At 37.4% G+C, this 22,997-nt stretch overlaps 1 protein-coding gene across 3 annotated transcripts in view; it reads left to right on the forward strand.

Moving 5' to 3' along the window:
- The first annotated feature begins 3,067 nt into the window (after window positions 1–3,067).
- clocka (clock circadian regulator a) overlaps window positions 3,068–22,997 on the forward strand; it is a 28,190-nt gene continuing 8,260 nt past the window's right edge. For all 3 annotated transcript variants that reach the window (XM_026157729.2, XM_026157730.2, XM_080297909.1), the window contains exons 1-8: window positions 3,068–3,200; window positions 10,655–10,739; window positions 21,241–21,468; window positions 21,556–21,647; window positions 21,928–21,987; window positions 22,188–22,336; window positions 22,692–22,783; window positions 22,868–22,957. In XM_026157729.2, coding sequence (XP_026013514.1) covers window positions 21,628–21,647; window positions 21,928–21,987; window positions 22,188–22,336; window positions 22,692–22,783; window positions 22,868–22,957 — 411 coding nt within the window. In that variant the 5' untranslated portion in view covers window positions 3,068–3,200; window positions 10,655–10,739; window positions 21,241–21,468; window positions 21,556–21,627. The remainder of the gene's footprint in view (window positions 3,201–10,654; window positions 10,740–21,240; window positions 21,469–21,555; window positions 21,648–21,927; window positions 21,988–22,187; window positions 22,337–22,691; window positions 22,784–22,867; window positions 22,958–22,997) is intronic.

Genomic DNA, 22,997 nt, shown 5'->3' on the forward strand with positions numbered 1-22,997 from the left:
GAAAAACGTTTTTTGACCAAATTGCCCGTCTGCCATCCTTCCTTAGAGATGAGCACATGTGAGCAAGAAATCATATTATAGCCCTTTTAATTGTTTTTGTAGCTTTGAAATTGTAAATAAAGCTCTGTGGTGATTTTTCTTATTGCTGCCTCTGTATGTTTGCTTAAATTTAAGACGCTTGCAGGGGAGGCTTGAAGAAGACGCAGACTGTGATAAGGTGATAATGCTGTAATTTATAGGGTTTATAAATTACAGTATTGTTCTTTGTCCCTGGCTTTTCATAATTAATCTTAAAACCGTTTTAAAGATAATTTACTGTGTAAAATCTGTTTGTTTTATCCCGAATAGTTAAATTTCTAAACCATTAATACTTGTGGTCCAGGCCAAACTGAATGCTCTGTTATAGACTGAGTTTTAAATGTTATAATTTGTTTGGGGTTTGCAGTAGCCTAGGTATGACAAACTTAGGCGAAGTGTAAACTCTTTCTAATAAGTTTTGCAATTATTATTTTTTTCCTATTTAATTTAGAATCGTTTGGTGTACTACTCCATGTTTATTGCGTACAATTTCGGAAAGATTGGTTGTTTCTAATTCCTAAAGATCAGAAAAAACTGTAATATCTCCCTCAAAGTATCGGAAAAGCGCCACACATCCTTAACGTGGCCAAAGGTGGCATTGCAGGGTTTGCTACTTCCTGTTGTCATGGAGATGAGTAGGCTACCCCGGAGTTGGCCGATAAACATAAAGACACACGTCCAAAGGGCAGACAGAGATAATTTATCGACAAATAATCCTGTCTTCAAACAAACTTGACACAAAGAACAACAACGATAAATAAGATATAAAACAATGACATATAAAATTACAACAATAGCTTTTATTTTGTCCCCTGGCTGTGAATTACCGCAAAAGTAACACGTGAGTCTGCTTGAGAAAACTTAGAAAGCGTAGGCCAAATGCAAGCGGAATTTATATTCTTTAAACAAACAAACAAAAAACACTCCTATGCATGCAGATCTTCTTTGGACATCAAACTGAAGAAGGAAAATTATTCAAATGACTAGTTTTGAAGTATGCACAATCTGAGTTATTACTTTTATTAGTTTAGTCACAGTTTTTTTCCCCAAGTGTGGTCGTTTTAGTTTAGGTTTCATTGTTCCATAATGTGCTTTTTTAAGTTTCAGTTTCAATTTTAGTTTATAGTCTTAGTTGCAGCCAGCCAATGAGGGGTATGTGTCAAGTGCAAGATGTAAAACATTTAGTACTAACATTTTAAGGCCTTTGACTCATAGTAATAACACACACACACACACACACACACACACACACACACACACACACACACACACACACACACACACACACACACACACACACACACACACATATGTATATATATATATATATATAACACAATTCATTTTACTACCTATTTAAACTGATTATGTTTGATTAACTTGAACTGATTTGCATATTAAGTAAGCTTCACTTAAAAGTGTAGTTTCCCAGTTCTCATTTTTATTGTTTCAGGTTGAGTGTGAGGCCAACATTGTGATGTGAGTGATGGGAATGCATCAGTGTGAGAAAGGCTGCTAGTTGTTAGCTGAATACTGTGCATTTCTTTCTGTTTCTGTTAAACTGTGTCCACAGGTTTTGTTTTATTACCATCAGTCACGTCATGAATGTTGGCTGGTTGGTGCAGAGAGGAGTGACAAGGTATTGCATGCTTTATGTAAAAATAAAGCCGGATAGACGTCAAGCTCTTGACATTCAAATTTTGCAAAGCAAAAGTAATGCAGAGACCTGGTTTTGATTTTGTATAGGGTCACTCCATCTCAGCTCATCAAAAAAAAAAAAAAAAAGGGGGGGGGGGGGGGGGGACAGAAAATTCCCTACAAGTTTCCCTGAAAAATGACAAAAAGAATCCAGGGGAGAGGTTTTAGGGTTAGAGGAGGTGTTTATAGATGTCTTTCTAGCTCTGTGTAATATGGGCTTAGGCTATGTGTAATGAAGGCATATGAAAAATTCACAATGGGAAAATGAGAGTGATCATCAAATGGCAATTAACAGAAATTTGCTCTTCTTTCTAAAAAAGATGATTTGGAAGTGACAGGGTGTCGTACCTGGGGAATAACACTGAAGATAGATGAATTTCTTCTGCAAATCAAATAACAATTGTCTACACGCAGAATTACGATTGTCACAGACTTTCAAGTCTGCTGTCAGAGGCTGGACATCTTAAGGACTAATTAGCTTGAGCTAGAGAGTTGAGTCATCATAGTAACATTAAATCATGGTAACATATATTTACCCTAAAGCAATGGACCTATAACTTCATGTTTATTAGATAATGGAATTAAAGTGGCCCTGCTGTAAAAACAAACAAACTAAAAACAAAAATAGGAAGGACCGGAAACCTTGCAGTATTCCAAAGAAGTGTCGCTTACTCCTGGAATTTTTTCCCCGGTAAGTCTTAAAAGTTCAAGGTGGGAGGAATTTGATGGACTGAGAGGGAATAATTGCATAATGATCTAATTTCTTTAATCACATTCCTGCATATAAGCTCACTCCCTTCCAGTTTATGGTAGACTTAGTTTATTTTCATGTTTAATTAATTACTTACTTATTAGATGTCAAAAAAATCCACTAAAACATTTTTTTTCTTCTTAAAGGTTTAACAAATTCAGTATTTTACCTATTTTATGGCCAGTCTATTAAATATGCCATAATCAAGTAGACTTCAAAGTTAAAGACGCATTAAAATACTATTGTCAACTCATTATTTACACGTTATTTAAGTTTAAAGCTAGGAGAATGGCGACGGGAAAATAAATCAACGGAAAACATTTGACTTGTCCTTAAAGGCATTTTGAATACACAGTAATCAAAATACAGAGACGTTAATCAAAAATATTTGAAGCATGAAAAAAATTAATCTGCTGAGCTGGAGGATATAGTTACTTTCATTTTTGGGACTTCTCTATTAACTTTTTACGGGTAATGTAATGTAGGTAAATCTGGATTTGGATCAGGCCTCTCCAGCCAGGTGTAATTTATGTGTAAACAGTGGATCTGTAGGGAGGTAGGCTCTCTTGGCACCGTTTCCAGCTCCAGTGAGTCTGCCTGAGCGCTGCGCAGTCAACCGTCTGCAGCGCCACTGGCTGCAGGGATATCCCGATGAAAGAGGAGACTGCTCGGGGTAAGTGTCAACTCGCAACCGTTTGGTTCCGCTCCGTATTTGTGTCGCTTTTATCCGCAGCTTCTGTGTATACTATCGACAGACGTAAATGTGTAAACGGAACAGTTTTGCTTCGGCTTCTTTGGTGACAGAGACTGGCCAAAGGCCCGGTGACCCACATTCTTATCTAATGCTGCACGTTAGCTAGCTAGCTTCAGCTGAAAGTGGGTTGACACACATACAGTACATTGTTGCCGACGAGTCAAACGCGCTACCTTCTATTATAAAGTCGCGAGCCAGCGACGTACGATACAGACAGGTATGTTGTTTTATCTTCTTCTTCTTCTTTTTAAATCGGGTGTACATATATTCCCAGTGTGTGTCACACGTCTCGGGAAGTGTGTTAAAGTATATAGCTATTGGTTTGTTGCTGTAATTGGCGTTAGCGAAGCAAGCTAGGTGGCGTTAGCCTCCAGGCAATCAGTACCCGGTGTACCGGCCGGCATCACAGGCAGGAGGAGACGGAAGGAAACATGAGCTGTGCCTGTGTTTGTCGCGTCAAGGTTCAAGCTCAGTTGATTTTTACAAACGCTACCACCGTGAATACCTCATCGGCACATATTTCTATATTTACGCGTCTTTTTAAAATTTTTTTAATTTAGACGTATGTCTTTTATTCCCCCCTCTGTGTTAATCTTTGTGACTCTTGTCATTTCTCTCAGATTTCGAGCCCTATATCCGCCCCGGGTGCTCCTTATTCACCTGTCCTAAAATCGATCGCGTCTCATCTTCTGTCAGTCTGGTCCAGAAGTGTCTGGACACAGCTGGATCATAGCTTGTAGATGCTAATGAGAAACTGTATAGTCTCATACGGGTGTCAGCAAAGCTTTACTTGCTGCGTTGCTGACACTGCTGCCTGCAAACTGAACACAGTGGAGAGCTGTGGCAGCCCTATGATATAAAAAATAAAGCAAGATTTGTTTTTCTGTAATTAGAAATTGATTTTTACAGTAATTTATTCTGAGCAAGACACCAGTAACCACGCTGTATTTCTGAAATGGTCACTTCAAAGCTAAGGTTCTCTCTCAGACTTTTTGTTTTTCTTCCTTTTTTGTTGTCCCAGAATAAAGAGTATTTCTCCTTTTGACACTAATTGGATACACAGAAGACTTTCACTAATCAAAGTTATTTGATTCTGTTTAGTTAAGTTCAGATTTAATAAAACATGACATATCTGTTTTTATACAGTACATAAACTGGTGACTAACATGCCAACCTGGCGTCTTTATACAAACGGTATTGAAATGGTTTATACGCTTCACTTTGTGCACTCTGTTCATTTCGAGAACCACAACTGCAAATCAGTATTTATTATTTGTCACTGTCATAGCTTTTTAATTGTGGGCAAATGGCATAGACTTTAACTTAAGCCTGGAAGCTGAAAAATACCTTTAATTACAATGCTGTCTGTTGTGATTAAGAACAACTAGAACCACTCTTAAGGTTGTGTGTTTTTTTTTTTTCTTCCATGCTTACCCTTTATTTTTTTGCCTGTGGTGATGGGCAGTAAACGCAATAGTGAGGATTTGATTTCATTGTTAATCATTAAACTAATTAAACTATCAAGTTGGTATCTTCCTTTTTATCATCTTTCTATAGATATATACAAGTAACAGATATATCTATTTGGCATGATATTCATTGACTGATGAGTAACCGTGACTGTAGAGAAGTACTAACCTGAAGTAATTTGGGAGCAGTTTCCCTCTTCCTTTGTTTCTCTTACAACGGAAAATGTTCTAATAATGGTCGGAAAAAAGATGGATCAAAGGCATCTTAGTGTGTGCCTTTGATTACTTTAAATGTGTCTAAATGACTTGTTGTTTTCAGAATTTTTAAGTTAAAAAAAAGGGTCCAGTGTTGGTCAAGCTGTATTAACTGATAAATCTTTGGCAGCTGTGTTTACAGACGGTACAGTCTCTGTACTCCATTTTTACCCATAAATAGATGTTGAAGCTGTTAGCAGAGCATGGAAAAATACTTTGACACCTTTTTAGTTGCTGGCACTACATTGTGCTGCAGGTAAAAGGAGGAAGCAGAAATTTTCTCTTTCTCCACTTTCTCTCTGCTTTGGTAGATTAGATTTTACTTGTGTTATCTGTTTCTACTTGGCATCTTAATTTAAGCGTCACGTTTTTTCTACTTTATTCTAAAACCTCAACTGCACATTTACATTTACAGGGAATAAGTGTTTTGTGCGTTAGATGCTGTGGCTATTTGGAATAAAAAGCAGCAGTAGAGCATGGCAGATTTTCTTTAAACGGAGGAGGAGGGACTGGCAACACCGTGAGCTATGACGGAGGTAGAGGAACACATACAGATTATATTATTACCTGCTATGCCTAATAATGTAATTACTGAACGCCTGTCATATCAAGTTTTCCTGATAGAGAGGAGCCTGTGTTGATTCAGTGCAATGTTCTCTGGCAGCTTTCAGCTATTCAGAGGACAGATAAAAGGTAATGGCACTACTCGGGCTTTATATCTATAGTTGATACTGTTAGTCAGCAGATTGGAGTGCTGTGCTGAATTTTGGAAGTTGCATTAGTCAGTTCACATTACAGAGTTTGTGTTTTGCTCGAGTAATCATTGATGCCATGAACTTGGTGCATTTGTTTTGAATGTGAACTGCACACTGTGTCAAGGATGACTACTAGAGCATCGTGTCCTCAGGGTCATTTTCCTCTCAAAATCTGTGCTACAGCATCCATCTATAGAATTCAAGCACCAGATTTCCATTCAGAAGTCTTTCATCCAACCCTGTCTTAGTAATATTATGTTTCTTAAGTTCTTAACCATGTCTTTGCTGCATTTTGTCAGACAAACTAATTGCTTTGTTTTCAATCTCTGCCAGAGGATGACTTCTAAAGCCTTTTTCAGATGAATCTCTTGCTTGTTGCTTTTTTTTTTTTTTCTTTCAATTACTACAAATAATTATTGTATGAGAGTTTTGGCTGTTGATGGGTTTTACATCTGAAGTTGTTACTGAAAACAGGAGTTGATAAGTCAGCATTTAACTTGACCTAAAAACCTGAAAAAATTTGACAGGTATTTCCTCTTTTGATGTGAAATGCAATTTCACAATGACTCAGAGGTTTCAATTCTTTTGTAATGAGATAGATCAACTTATCATTACAGCCATTTATTATGCTGATTTCACTTGTGTCATTTGGATTGCATTGCCTGTTGAAGTTGTGTAAGATTTTGTTTCTGCTGAAATACAATATCCATCCATTAAGCTATCTATCCATGGATCCATTTTTCTGCAGTTTATCTGCAGAGGTTTCCCTCTTCCCAGCCAACTCCTTCAGCTAATCTGGGGAAACACAAAGTGTTCCCAGGCCAGCCGAGAGATGTAATCTCTCCAACTTGTCCCGGGTCTACCCTTGGCCCTCCTTGCAGTACGACATGCCCGGAACACCTCACCCAGGCAGCAAAGTCAGATGCCCAAACCACCTAAACTGGTTTCTTTCTCTGTGAAGGAATAGCAGCTCTACACTGATTCCCTCTTGTAAGAACTCCTTACCCTATCTCCAAGCCACCTTTCAAAGAAGACTCATTTCTTCCACTTGTATCTGCAGTCTCATTCCTTTAGTGACTACCCAAAGCTTATAGGGACATAGATAGACCACTAAATCGATAGCTTCAGTTTTACGCTTAGCTCTCGCTTCACCACGACAAACTGGTGCAATGCCACAGTCAGTCTTTTAATCTCCCGCTTCCCTCACTTTGAATAAGACTCCAGGATATTTGAATTTCTCCACTTGGGGCAACAACTTGTCCATAATCCACAGTAGGTTCCTGCCGAGAATGTTTTGGCCCCTAAGGCCTGGCCACTAGATGCTCTCTCTTGAGCTACCTCTCTTGGCTCCAAGGTTGGGCCCCAGTAACCACAGTAATTTCTTTTCACAGGGTACTCGGAATCGCTCTTCATTTGTCTCCCCACCCAGGGCCAGTTTGCCTTAGGAGACCCAACCAGGGCTAAAGCCCTTGACAGTATAGCCCCTGGGATCACAGGGACACAGAAACCCCTTCCACTAACATAAGAGCGATTTATCTTGGGGTGAAATAAAGTGGTATTTGTTTAAAAACAAACAAACATTTTAACTGCTAACATTTGATGTTTACACTTGATGAAGCCAGTTATTCAAAAGCTCACTAAGAAATCAGCTACTAGATTGTTTATGTTGACTGTAATGAAGTGATATGTCATGCTGTTCTAAAGCAGGCTACACTTTATTTTGTTTTTGATGGTAGTTAAAAAAGACTGGAGGTCAGTGGAATAATAACAGTCCACCTTTAATAAGAAGACCACATTATAAGATCTAAATAAATTTATCACTGTTTTTTGTAATAATGTATTATAATAAATATGATGTAAATATTCTCAAAATAATTTTCAGACATCAAGATGGTACACTGTTAAACAGTATTTTTTTCTTTTGAAGTTTTGTTGAAACCAACATATTAATTACCAAATTAATGAATTATGTGTTGGCTCATAATTAGTTTTTCACACAGAGCAGTGGCAAGTGAAATATTAACAAGCTCGTGAAGATTTCTCTTTGCTGTCCCCAAGCCTTTAGAGGACAATGATCTCTGACAGCAGCATTAGTTGCAGAGAAATCCTTTCACCACACAGGGTTGTTTGTGTCACACTGACCTTTCACTGAGAGCTGAGAGGATTTTTCCTCTTCATTCACAGACTTTGTCAGCAGTTGTTTCTTTGTGTGACCTAAACACTAGTTCCATTTCTTAGTAAACAATTTATCTCTTTGGCTCAGTATGCGCAGTGATATCGGAGTTATGGGAGCTGACGAGGTGCAGGCGGAGGCTTGTTTGATGTTGAACTTTTGAACTTGTAAAAATGTGTAAGGACTGAACTATATACTTATGTTTTTATTATACTCATTGTTTGTGCTTTACCAGAATGGATATTTAGTGAGTAGTAAAAATACAGTGCAGTCTTGCTTATGTTTCACCTTCTTTTTGCTGCTAGTAATCTGTTGGTTTAATTATGATATTATTGTAAGTTAAACATCATAAATTAAATTTAAATGCAGTAAAATCTTTAAATATACAATACAGAGCAAAGGTAACTTTTTTTGACAGCAAGTAATTCTTGTAAAAATAAAGAAGCTGATCTACATGGAGATTAGGTGGAATTGAAAACTGTCTTAGAATGATGCTACTATGATGAAGAAAAAAATAGGTCAAGTCTACTGGGGTTTCCCTTAAAAGTGACGTTAGTATACCAGCAACTTCACTAATGATTTTGTATTTCTGAAAATGACTCGTTATTTTTTTAGTAAAAGACAAAAGCACAGAGAAATGTGACAAAAACCAAATAGATGATTTGTAAAAAGTTTTTTTTTGTGTTGGAAAATGTGGAAGTTGATCAGTTGCGTCTTGTGCCAATGTTGCCTAAGCTGAACCCAAGTTTTTACATTGATGCTTCCAAGTCTGTACTTACACATATTTGTATGCTACTGTTTGTTTGAGGTTATGACTGTTTGCACCCTGTAGGCTGTAAAAGCATCATGATTCTATTTAATGATAAGAAGTCAGTTAAATATAGACGGTAACTAGAACATCCATCCATTATTGCTGAAACAATATTATTACCTGTGGAGTTTTTCCACGTATAAAGTAAATTAACATTTGTAATTACCAGCATTAAGTTGGGCGCCAAGCGAGATATTAAACAACTTTTGGCTGCAGCTTCACATTTTCTAGAATATTCTGTTTTGCTCAGTTTCTTTCTGTTTAATTAATGCATTTAAGATTTTTAATAGTTTTTTTTTTTTTTTTTTTTTACCAAGATATTGATTTAATTTCAGGCAAATGTGACATTTTTGTTGACGCTATTTTCTTTTTTTCTTAACTAATGAATTGGCAACTGAAAAATAAAAATAGTTAGTGGATACTTTTCTGTGGACGAGTCCGCACAGTTACAAGAAAATAGACATTCAGGCATAATATGTGACAATAATTATTGTAAGTAAGTAAAGTAAGTAAGTAAAATGTATTTATATAGTGCTTTTCACAGATAAAAATCACAAAGTGCTTTACAACACAAGAAATGGAAATATAAAACAATGTAACAGTAAATAAAACAACAATGTAAAACAATAAAAACAACATAAGAGGAAATTAATAAAATGCTTTTGTATTTAAAAGAATCAATGGAGTCCGTGCAGCGTAGAGACAGTGGAAGAGAATTCCACAGCCGTGGTGCCACTGCCTGAAAGTGCGCGGTACCACCAGCAGTCTCTGATATAATGACCTTAAAGCTTGAGAAGACGAATGTGGTTTCAGCAGGTCGATAAATATTGGGGAGCTTGACCATGTAGGGCCCCAAAGGTTAGAACTAAAATTTTAAAATGAAACCTAAAACTTACAGGCAACCAGTGAAGGGAGGCTAAAACTAGAGTAATATGAGATCTTCTCTTGATGCCTGTTAAGAGAGGTGCTGCAGTATTCTGCACAGTCTGAAGACGATTTAAGGCTGATTTGTTAAAACAAGTAAAAAGACCATTACAGTAGTCTAAACGGGAGGAAATCAAATCATAAGGGTCTAGGAAGCTGATATGCTGTCTAATTTCTGAGACCATGTGGCCTGGAGCAATAATTAGAGTTTCAGTTTTATCACAGTTTAGTTGGAACCGTGGTTAAATTGTCATTTAACCATGGCTGATTTCTGTCAGGCAATTACTTAAATTAAACAATTTCTAAAACTCAGAAATCCTGAAGGAACAGTATAGTTGAATGTCATCAGCATAGAGATGATAGGAGATATTTTTATAGCGCTTAATAATTTGGCCTAGGGGGAATATATAAAGTAGAAAGAAAACTGGACCCAGGACAGATCCTTGAGGTACCCCACATGGCAAAATTGTTGATTCTGACGTCACATAATTCATGCAAACAGTAAAAGATCTCTAAGACAAATATGACATAAACCATTTTTAAAACAGTAATCCCAAACAAGTTCTTGAGTCTGTTTATCATGCTACTGTGATCTACAGTATCAAAAGCAGAGCTGAGATCCAACAGAACCAGAACTGTGTACTCTCCAGAGAGTATCTATATAACTAGATACTCTAAGTAAGGCCGTTTCAGTGGAATACAATTTACGAGTGTGGTGCTGAAACACACACGCACACTCGCACACTCCTTCAGCATCACTTTTTCTTACGATTGCACAAACTAACATTCAGGTTAACATATTTTTTTATTTATGTTATCTGTAAAGAGACTATTTCAAAGCTGGTGAATGAAGTGTGTGTCATCTTATTTCTGCAGTGCTGTGGGAGGCTCGTGATGACCTAGATGTTTTAGCTCTGAGTCAGTGATGACTCTTTTCTCAAAGCCACCAATTTGTAATTTTAGCTTTTTTTGTTTCTGTTCAACAGGTGAATTCGGACAAGTTTTAACTACAAGTTTTAACTATATTGAGGTGGAGGAGTTGGCGAATTAAGCACCACTCAAAGACAAAAGGTAAGACTTTCTTGGAAATTAACCACTGAATTTAGCTCCGGGTTGCAGCAGTGGACTGTTTAGAGCTTGTGCATATTCGCCTGGGTTAATTAGGCTGTTTAAAGTCTAATTCATCAGAAGCTGTTACAGAGCTATTATTCGTCCATGTTTCAGTAGTGCTCTATTTTTGATTTGCAGTCTGTCATGAAAATGATGAATATGGAAATGAGAATGGTGCTGGCTGAGTCACCAGAGAATTTCAAATGAATTTGTCATGCGAAGATGCAAAGTAGTTCAGTTCTTTGACTACATCTTGCTATAACCTTGATTAACTTCAGACAAAAGCTCTATCACTACTGTTGTTATACACATGTTGTGTCTCGTTAAGCTCTCTAAAGGTATATTACAAGAGGCCTAGTCTGGATAAATGTAAATGTATAATCTATTGTATGTATTTATCTTTTCCTGCTTAATAGTTAAAACTAAACTGAATCTCTCTTTTTCATATTTTTAATCTGGATTCCCTGTGTTACTCTGTTAAATATTAATTAGATTAGGCTTAAAGTATAGGTTTAAGGTGGCCTTAACCCATAATAATTAGCTTTTGTTAAAGACGGCTATGTCCGTGGCTATAGACATAGCTGATTAGATGCCATACTGTTGGGTAAATCAGACCCAAGATGGGTTGTTTAAATAAAAATATCAAATATCCTTCTAGAAAAATCTAGAAGTCTAGGCATCTTGGAAATGCCTCCAGGCAGTTATTTGAAGCTCTTTTGTGAATCAGTAGGCGAGAGCCTGAGTATAATAATTTTAAAGGTCACTTTGACTTAAAAACTAAAAGTACAGAAACATCACTCAAATGAGATTGAGATTTTTATATTAAAAAACAACAAAAAATTGTTTTGGCCCAAATTAAGGTGCAAGTTATTCTTCTACAAGACGTGTCCATAGTTTTTGACAACATCATGGTTTTATTAACAACTTGATTCAGAGCTCAGTGTCTGTGGATCATCAGACTAGACTGTTATAGAATTGACTAATATATTTTTATTTTTTTGGATTTTGTATTCACCATATCACTTTATGACTCTGGTTATGCCAACGGTGACTGATATAACTTCAAGTACAAATGGGCTAGTAGCCTCTTTCTTTTCTAACTCGCTGTTCTTTTTAGTGTTTGCTGTAATTGTTTCATACATTATACACATTGAAAAAGACTTAATGTGGTGCAGTACATGAGGGAAAAATGTTTTATTTGCACACATCATTGACATTATTTGACTTTGTCCAGTAACGGCAAGTAAAAAATAATGTTTTATAATTATTTATTCAGTGCAGAAAGGCGTTGGATTTGGGGGTCTTTATAACAAGTGTTATTATTAGGGCTGAAATTCATAGAAATATCTAACACTATATGTGCTATCACAAGCCACGGTCATGGGATTATTAACTATTATTGCAATTTCCTCTTTAGTTTGTGTGGAGCGAAATTCTTTTATTTTTAAACTTTAAGTCACAACTGATTCTGCAATTATATGGGGAGACTTAAAATACAACTGCACACAGCTTAATAAAAATATGTATAATCGGTGCAATTCCCATTTCACGTAATGGCGTTAATGGCATATAAGCATTTCCCTTTATTATGGAAGTTTTGCTCAAACAAAAGTGGACAGTAGATGTTTTATAGTTTAGAAGCTGAGGGGTTGTTTAGTTTTAATCAAAATGACAATTTCTTGTTGTTCAAACATTACCTTTTTATGCTAACACTGTTTAATGAAAAATGGTAAAACGTGTAACATCTTCAGAATGATTATTTTCTGCCTGTAGTCAAAAGATAATATGGTTTAAAACTAAGACTGGATTTTTGTACATGCATTGCAGAAATGTCCTGTTACATTCAAAGGCTGAGCTAAAAGCAGATATGGCTATCTTTGGCTATCTCTGAAAAGTTCAGTCAATCAATAAATGTAGTCCAGCGTAGTTAATGCCAAAGAACACTGTAGATAGACATACCCACTGCATCCGGTTTACTTTATTTCTAATGATTAAACAATAGCTCAACTGACGTGTAAGGATGTTTGCTACATTGCATATCTACACAGGTCTTGTTAGACTTTTAGATCCCATGTCACTTGTTTGTGAGTTCTGCATGATGAATGATGTTTAATTTAAGCTTGTGTAGTGGCAGACAACGGAAGAGTGCACTCTTTATCTGAGATTAACTCCAGTCAATAAAGAGAGATTTTGGCCAGAGCAAAGTTGTTTGGGTGTGCCCTGATATATTAATCTGTGGAAAATAATGTTGCTAAGTCATCTGGAAAAGGACAAGCGCATAATCTCAGACAGAGCAGTCAAGTAATATCATTACTTGTGCAGGTTTTCTACTTGTTCAGTTTGCTCAGAGGGCTACTGCTTGTACGGTGGGAATGCAGTGTTGATTCTTATTTAAGTGGTTGTCTTCTTGTGGTCAAATGTTGGTCATATAGGGCTGCAAGTCCACGTTTAATTTTGATTGCTTTCCCCATGCTGCCAGTCGTCCTCCTGAACTCCAGTGACCCACTTGGCGTCAGGATTAGGCCCCTGGCTCAGGTCCTGCTCTTCTGGGAGAGGAGGGCAGCAGTAGTCAAGGGGCCCCTGCCAACTACTGCGGCTTGTGTCTCAAAGATTCCTGTCTGTGGATTAAAAATGCAAAACAAAGACTCCTTTTGTGCCGCTGGGCCTGAGGATGTGTGTGCAGTGAGTGGAAACACAGCTGGCTGCCCTGTGTTTAGTTTGGTTGGTATAACTGTGCAGCAGACTGGTGGGCAATGTTGACAAGCTTGTGCTGTGGATTTTATTGCTTACAGGCCAAATGAGTATGACATTATTAAAACCATCGAATCTTCCACTAGCCACAGGAAAGACTGCTCTGCCTGTAAACTGAGAGAATCGCATCATTAATTGCTGTGTGAATGCCACTAGGATGTGCAGACCTTGAAGCTGCCTCTCACAGGATGTGTGACTGAGTAATTTATTCACCAAAGTGTTGTTGTTGATTTGTGTGACCTGCTTGGCAGTGAGGCTGTTGCTGTTGCTGCTTGTTAAAACGGCATAATATTATCCTAGATATTTGCTATCACTTACAGCAGAATGAACACCCTCTCTTCCTTATGGCTTTCTAAACCCTGCATTGTGTCTGTTTTGCTGAAAATTGTGTGAGAATAAAGGGTGAGGCTTATAAGCACCACAGGTTTTTAAGTGGTTGACAGACTTTCAAGAAATCTTGTTAAAGCTGTGGTCTGTGCTCCCACACTTGGGATCAATGAGAGTTCACCCATCCCCTGTTCTCAGGTATCGGGGTTTTGACAGATGATGGGGAAAACACAAAGGTTGCTATGAAACCAGAGTTCATCTACTCATGTGATATAAGACCTGCTGGACAGTGTTATCTGTAGTTTGGGTTCAAAGTTTCACAAAATGTCCCTTTTTAAACTGTTTTGCCTTAACATTATTTAGGGCATTGCGTCATATTTTAGACTTGAGAAAAGCATCTAGAGCATAGGTGTCAAACTCTGGCCATACCAAATTACTATTAGAGCAGGCCTACTGGTATTATACAGCTAATGTATATATTGTTTAGTATTAAGCTTTGCTGTTCCATATTCAGTTTTTCAGCTAAACTTGTTTGAGTCCATAAGAAAAGATTTATTCTTATATCTAGAGGAAGATTTTTTTTTTCAATAAATATTAATGTTAGCCCGTGACTTTGTTCCATTTTGAATTTTGGCCTACTGTGTATTTGAGTTTGACACCCCTGATCTAGAGAGCCATTAAATTAGGTTTCTAACAGGCTGGAAGAATGTTCAAATGAATTGGACTTAAAGTATGAGGATTGTTTGCAAGACTGTCTGGTTTGGTGCACAGACAACTTCCTGAGTTAAATATTTAGTTATAAACTGACTGGTATGCAGAATCTTTTGAGATGAGATTTTTTGATACCGGGTTTTTTTCTGGTTTAAATTGATTTGATTTTAATTTTAGTCATAATTAAGGCATCTGTTTTTTTTTAGTCTAGTTTTAGTCAACTAAATATTGTAAGATTATAGCTGAGTTAAATATATAATGTGTAAATTTTGATAATAAAAGTGATTGATAATCAATCTAATAAAACCAGGAAGTCTTGGCCCAAATATTTGGTGTTAAAAGCGTCATATTCACAGGATAAGTCACTGAAAATAAGTGATGGGTTTTCTGATTGTCTTGTCTAGATTACTGATATATTTGTTTTTTATGAATGTAAAAGGCAAAAACTTTTCATTCGCATCTGCAAGCTGCGCATAACTGCAGTCTTCTTGACTTCTTTGAATGCTTCGAAGACAGAATACTGATGAATAACACCATAACAAAACGTCTTGTTTTAATAACATTGTGAGGGAGAAAACATTTTCATCCTGACATTTTCATTTTAAATAACCATGACAGGTGGAGCTGTCTGGGGCTTTATTGTGCATCTGTATTAGTAGCTGCTGCTCCAGCCTGCATATGAACAAATGGTTCCTGCTCTCATTAGAGTGGAATATAATCATTATACAGTTATTTAATACTGTCCAGTGTAAACTAGGGATATTCCCTGTGACTAATTTACCAGTTGTTTATTGCTATAGTCACATTAGGCATTCGGAAATTGCGGCATAACCAAAATTATTGCAAACAACCACAGAGACATGTCGCAGGCAATTTGTGCTCACCAGTGCAGACTGACTAAGATTGAGTGCAGCATTTTGGCAATGAATTGGATGAGAATTAATAATAAAACTTTCACCAGTCTGTCTGATAGTAATTCTAGTCATTCCATGTCACACTGCAATTGTTGTGATTGAGACAGGTTTCCCTCCACTTAGCGACCTTTGTAGTAGTTTTGTGATTGAAAGCGGTGCCGAGAGGTTGCTGCACGCTCAGAATCTCTGTGTAGTTGGTGGAAAATATTCAAAGCAATCACCACTGATGATGTTTATTTTATTTATTTAATTTTCTCTCTTGTAGGAGGTTGGTGGACTATTTTTACTCTAGTTTGGTTGAGCCATAAATGAGAGAGAATTATAGAATTTTGGGCTAAAAGCCAAAAAACAAACAAAACAAAATATCCAAACCCGAGGACAGTCTAATTTTTTTAAATCAAACAACATCTGTACAAATCATCAGTGTATTTAAGGACCTTAAGTAACATTCTTCAGTTATAAAAATGTGTGCTTTCCTCACTGTTAACATCAACAGACCAGTGCAGAAAGTTAATACAACCACATTACATGCACATAGGAAGAGGCTGTCAGTGATGTGGGGACCAGTGACTGCAGAATGTTAGTGAAATTCAAAGACTTTCAGCGACAGCAGGAACAGTAACTTTTAATGACTAGAAGCAGCAAGTTAAAATTTTCTCTGCTCTGAGGGGAAGTGATTGATTTGTTATCTTTCGTGACATGACCACGAAAGGTAACAAAGGATACCACTGACTAATGCATAGGTAACCTTGTAAATACATTACTGGGTTACCGACACAGCTGAAGGCATTAATGCATACTTGTGACCTACGGTTAGCATTGTGTTTATTGCTCTATATGTGGACAGGGCTTTAGAATAATTTAACTGAGTATTTCTGGTCAGACAAATTGTAGTAATCTAGCGTTTTGTTAATTTTTTTTTTGTTAATTTCCGAGCTTACTGAGTCATATGTGAAAGCTGCTTTTGCTGTATTCTATCTTCTATCCATTTTTGGATCTTTGGCTCTTTTTCTCTGCTTTCCACGACCCCCTTAACTGAGAAGTAAAAGTGCTCTGCCTCACAAGTAGAATCTGCTTTATTATAAGTTAGGGACAAAAAGTACTGTTTGAATTGGTGCGTAGCCATGTTCACTGCATGAAGACAACAGTGCAGTAATGTTTACAGAACACATGTGTTACTGCACTGCTGCACAGGTGGAACCTGCAGAGTGTTTCACATCCACAGACTCCAGTTCATGACAAAAGGAGTCGCTCGCGGTAGTCTAATAATTCTTAGTGTATGATGGAGAGAGTATCAGCTGCGGAGGAATTCGGCTGAGCTATTTTTACACTGCACGGTGAGGCCGGTTGCTATGGTGTTGCCCATTGGCACAGTTGCTGTGTTGGCATCTCAGCGCCGGGGTGTGGCGGAGTGCGTGACGAGCGGCGCCATAGATCCACTTCAGAGTGACTCATATCCTCAGAGCTCTGGTGCCCTACATCTGAATGCACACACCCACATACAGGCATTCAACAATGTTGTGTGAGCCACATAAAAATTATGATAAATGACTGTCGTCAGTCAGTGCTTTTTGAGATGTTTCGGTGTGAAAAATGCATATGTGAGTGAGGCTGTTTGGTTGATGTTGTTAAAGCCCGATGAAAATGCAGCACATCTTCATTGCTTTCTTCCTTGACGTTGGTCCCCGCTGAGGCTTAGGAAACACCAGGAAGCCTTTTCAAATCATGTGATTAAATGAGGAAACGTGAGATGCAGGCAGTTTGACTCCCTCTTCACACCTTTTGTGAAGTATACACGCTGTGGAATACTAAGGATTTGTGTTGACAGAGTGTAGTGTTATTAGTGAGAAGAGGAAGGTGTTGCTTGTGGAGCTGTGATTAAGTTAGATCGGAGGAGGAGGAAAGTAGGTCACTGGGCCAGCAGGTCAGTGAAGCACAGATGACATCACAGTTATACAACGCCTGTTCTCCCAGTTACACAACGTTCGCTCTGTGCCGAAAGCTACTGCTTCAACTACAATGTTTTCTTTCTGTCTTTCATTGTGCTCTAATATAGCCAATTTATTTATGAAATTGTCTTACATTCGATGGCCTCTGTTGCCTTTTCTTTTTTTCTTTTTTCCTTTTTTCCCCCCCAGTCTTAATTTGCAATCCAGTTTAGCTTGCCTGCTTTTAAGATGATGTACAGCCAAAAAGGAAAAGCTCTTTGTGTCTGTTGGTACAAAATCTTTAGACAATGCTCTTTACTACAACTCACCGCTCCCTTTTACAGTGCTGTGCCAATGTGTAGTTGGCCACTTGTGTTGACAAAGGTTTAATCTCAGTTAAGACATCCACTCTCTAATGTATTTGTGTGAAAAGCGTCACATGTAGGGTGCAGTAAAATAACACTGCATAGCTGAAAGTCAGTGGGCCATGACAGAACCTACTCCTCCCTCTTACCTTCATTTTTTCCACTGTCCCAACACTAAGGTGTAAACACTTCCAGTGCCAACTTCCTTCCTTATTTTGATTGACTTGACAGCAAGTTTATTCCAACCAATAGAAATCCTTTTTTTAAACCAGTATTGTCATTGCTGACTGAAGTTTCCATTACACACGTACTATACCTGCTAGTTCATATCTCAGTTATTTGTGTACTTTAATCAGTTTTAAGTAGACAGTGTTTGCATCTGTTTAAAAATGTTTCAGGCTTCTGAAGTTCTGGCATCACCATATATGATGGTGAAAATTGTTTTTATGTCATTATTTTTAGTCCCCCCCTTTTGACAAAAACCAAAAATCCTGTACATATAAATAAATAAGATCCATCCGCTTCTTCTTTTCAGTGTGGCGGGGGGGCGGGCTATCCCAGCTGTCATAGGGCGAGAGGCGGGGTACACCCTGGACAGGTCGCCAGTCTGTCGCAGGGCTAACACACAGAGCCAGACAATCATTCGCACTGACACTCACTCCCGCATTCACACCTATAGGCAATTTAGACTAATCAATTAACCTATCCCCACAAACTACATGTCTTTGGACTGTGGGAGGAAGCCGGAGTACCCGGAGGGAACCCACGCAAACACGGGGAGAACATGCAAACTCCACACAGAAAGACCCTGATGGTGGAATTGATCTCAGGACCTTCTTGCTGTGCGGCAACAGTGCTAACCACTGTGCTGCTAAACAAGATATAAACTTTAAATGAATGGAAAGAACAAATTACTGAATGAAAATGTGCACATTGAAGCTCTAGCTCATGATACTCTTTTTACAATGCATTTTCTGAATTGCAACATTTTGATGACTAGATTTCAATGGAATATGAAAAGTAAATAAGACAGAAATATTTTAAATCACATTAAAAAGAACTATATTTTAATTATGTGAGGTGGCTGATGTATATTTTTTGAAACGTACCATAAATATGCATATTGGATCCAGAGTTATGTTTATTATTATTGTTGTTTTTTAGCTTTAATTTTCAATACACTTTAGTTTTAGTTGATTTCAAGGGTGGGTTGATTGCTTGATTCAGTTTAAATATGTAATGCTACCTCTGTGGTGACTCCTTGTGAATAAGGCAACTGCTGAAAGTAGCTTTATTTTTATTGGTTTTTTCATTCATTTTCATTTTTTTATTTCAATTAACTGAAGAGCTTTGTTTACTCTAATAATACACCTACACTCACTCATTCTATCGGTGAGTGTAGGTGTAATTCTTCTTTTTGGCTTTACCAAATGTTAACAGGCCTAATTTAAACTCTTTAAATTATGTCTACCAAGATTCATGGGGAAAAACACTGAAGGGATTTTCTCACCAACACAAATAGGCCGTTATGTTGAGAAAGCCTCCCACATAGGTTGTGACGGTAACTGGTTCATGAAGTAAATGGGTCAAATATTTAGGCTAGAGACCCAGCGGGCTTTCTCATTTTAATTTGAAATCTAGTGTACCTGGGCAAAGAGAATAGATAGTAGAGATGGGTGGTAGAAAGAGTATTTCAGTTACTGATGGTTGCATTTGTGGCTTGTTTAAATCAAGACAGATTCTGGTATATCTGACACAGCAGCACACAAGCAGGCAAATATTTGGTAGTAAGTACCCTAATTTATTTTTTTTATTTTTTTATCGCTTTTAAAATTACTTCTGTCACCATTTTAATTTTTTTTTGGGATGTTGCACTCGAGCCAAACCCTACTAGCCAAGGTTTTTACAATGGCCTAAAAAAGTATGTTTGTAGTTAAACCATAATGTATTTGATTACAGTTATGACTATGACGATCAAACGTCAATTTAAGTAATTAATTCAAAAATTGTAATCCACAGGATTTTTTTTTTCTTTTTTTGTGCAACTGCACATCTATTAATATTTTTTTATTTTACTTTTTGTTTTTGTTGTTTGAGTTTGTTAGTATTTAGAGTCCACTTTTGCCACACTTACTTTAGATTGCTTGGGTGATTTGCAGTTAGCAATGGAGCATATAATCCAGTGTAATTTTATGTAATTGATAACAGCCTCACTGTTTACTGTTCACTCTCTGTGACAGAGCTGTTTGAGGTTACAGCTATTGCAAACCCAACACATTCTGCTGCTGTTTCATTGGCAAAACACACAAAGAATTGCCAAAGAAACTACGCAATGACTATTTGATGTAGTACAAAACTCCACTTGGTTTTATTAAAGTAAAGGGATGTATTACCACATTATACTATACAAAAAGAACAGTCTCATTGATGCTGACCCACTGCAAACACAAAAAAATAAATTGATGAGAACATCAGCACTCATAATTGTTTACTATATGTAATGGTTTTAATATTACATGGCAGCAGAAAGAAACTGACTCATTTCAGCCTTTGGCTTTCCTCGGCGTCTCTGTTGCACATGTAGGATGTGACCCCTATTAAAGCACCACCTTAATATAAGCTGTGGTGGATGCAGGTGATTATAGTCATACATTCAACAGCAACAGCAAAATTCACTGTGCTGATGTGAGTGCTGATATTGTGCTGCCACATTAAGAGTGAATAACAATTGCAGGTCGACAGTTCTATTCTTGAATTCAGGTAAAGCAGTTTTGCAGGATTCACAGTTCAAACTTAACCTTATCTTATACTGGACCTTGGTGTTGCCCATTAGTTCATCTGGTTCTGAAATAAGCTGTTTTAGCTCCCTTCCCATTTGAAACTGAGCTTTATCCTCTGTCACTGACATCATACAGAGCCAATAGTAATACAGTAGTATTAAAATAAACTGTAACCAATAACTCTTAACCTATATCTCACTTCCACACCTAGTGTTAAGAGTCAACTCTTAGAACCAGTGTTCTCACACAAACACGCAGTGCTATTAGCTGCCTAACTGCTAGCTCTTTATAGAGTGGAGAGGAGGCAAGGAGGTTAAGGGGTGGCTGTCCAGTCTGTACACAGCAGTTTCTTCAAACCAGCCAATCAGCAGTCTCGCCTGGTCTCAGCAGCAAACACACTCACCTACCTGCCTTGCAGAGAGGAGAGAGAGCTCCACACAGCTGCATATCTAAACAAACATGGGACATGATCGTTGATCATATTAGCATCCACCATTGTTATAATGTATTTATATTTATGAAAGAATAAGGAGTAATTTCAACCCTCAGGCATAAATGTAGGCAGAATTCTTATAAATGCTTGTTTTTTTTATTTTTACTTTTTTAAAATATAAATCAATCTCATATATCATGGTTCTCTAATCTTTCAATAACGGCCTCGGTTGTTGTGTCTTTTTGTCTCATAGACTCAGATGTTGCTGCCATGTGCCAGACTTACACCCTAAGCAGACGAAAGACACAGCACCCCGAGGAACTTTTAGCTATTTTCTGCAGCCTGGTAAGAGAGACTTTGAGAGAATATCCTCCAAGACTCATAAAAGCACACCCCTATCACAGAGTGTCCACCTGTACTCTACCTTCACCCAGCAGCACCTTCCTCATCCTCTCACAGAACTGGCTGTACTGTCAGTAAGGTGAAATGTCTTTACCATCTTTGCTCGTGTCTGAAGTTTTTTGATTCTTTGACACTCTGCCATTTTATGGGTGTTTTTTCTTCAAAGGTTTATTCACAAATGTCTACCTCACGATTAAAAGACCCCTCACCGACACTGCGACCCTGAACAGGATACAAAATGACCTCGAGCATTGACCAGTGAGTCAAACATTTGGCTAGTTTTTTTTTTTTATTGTTGATTTAAAAAAATAGTGGGACATGAAGAAAATCCAAAACACATTCAGCCCACAGTTCTCATGCATCTAATTAACAGTGATTTCATTTTTTCCTTTTTTTGAAGATTAAGATCAAAGTAATTTAGGGATTTACAGTGCCTGAGTTTGATGTCTTCATGTTTTCTAGGAGAGATTTTCTTATCAAAGAGCTCACTGTAAATGTTAAAGGATCTGATATAACTGTTGGTTTGTCCAATCTGCAGGGATGACAGTAGTATTTTTGATGGGTTAATGGAAGAAGATGAAAAGGACAAAGCAAAACGGTAAGATCTTGGGTTTGTTTTCATATCAAATGCATTCAGTGAAGTTACATCCTCCATAAAACTGCTATTGTAGTTGTTACAAGACTTGATTTTAGATATCGTTTTGAATTATTACAGCTACAGTGAACAAGATTTTGATAAGTGTTCCTAGTTAAGATGTCATCTAACTTTTACTAATATTTGTTCTTCTAAATAACCAGCGTGTCCCGTAACAAGTCTGAGAAGAAGCGCAGAGACCAGTTCAATGTCCTCATCAAGGAGTTGGGTACAATGCTGCCGGGCAACACCCGGAAGATGGACAAGTCCACTATTTTGCAGAAAAGTATCGACTTTCTGCACAAACACAAAGGTGAAAAACTCTAATAACCACTAGAATTAATTATAATGGTAGTGGGTTTATCCCTCAGTTCATCCTTAGTTTAAAATGAAATGTTTTAGCTCTTTCTCTTCAAGCCAACTTGCTTCTGTTTGACTGCCTCTTGCAAACAAATTCTGTGTGGACTCATATTAGGGCCACCATACACAGCCAAAAGTAGAACAAAAATGAGCTGAAACTGATTGCTTTGTGCATTCTGAAACATGAACATTTGGCTTACTGGGATTACATATACTGACCACTTTAATGGTCCATAAGGTAAAGCATAATGGGTGCCTTTTTAAATTCGCAGAGTTATAAGTTACATGCGTTATGTCTACTTTATCAGAAATCGCAGCTCAGTCAGAGTCAACTGAGATCAGACAAGACTGGAAACCTCCTTTTCTTAGTAATGAAGAGTTCACTCAGCTGATGTTGGAGGTAAGGCAGTTTCTTGCACTTATTTTTCTTGTGTTTCTATGCAAAAATATAGATGAAATATTATCTAACCTTTGTTTCTATTAGGCGTTAGATGGATTTTTCCTTGCAATTATGGCTGATGGGAATATAATCTATGTCTCTGAGAGTGTGACTTCCCTACTAGAACATTTACCAGTGAGTATAAGCTTTAAATAATAGATAAAGTCAGTAGTTC

This window comes from Astatotilapia calliptera, chromosome 23 (genome assembly GCF_964374335.1).
Source record: "Astatotilapia calliptera chromosome 23, fAstCal68.1, whole genome shotgun sequence".
NCBI lineage: Eukaryota > Metazoa > Chordata > Actinopteri > Cichliformes > Cichlidae > Astatotilapia > Astatotilapia calliptera.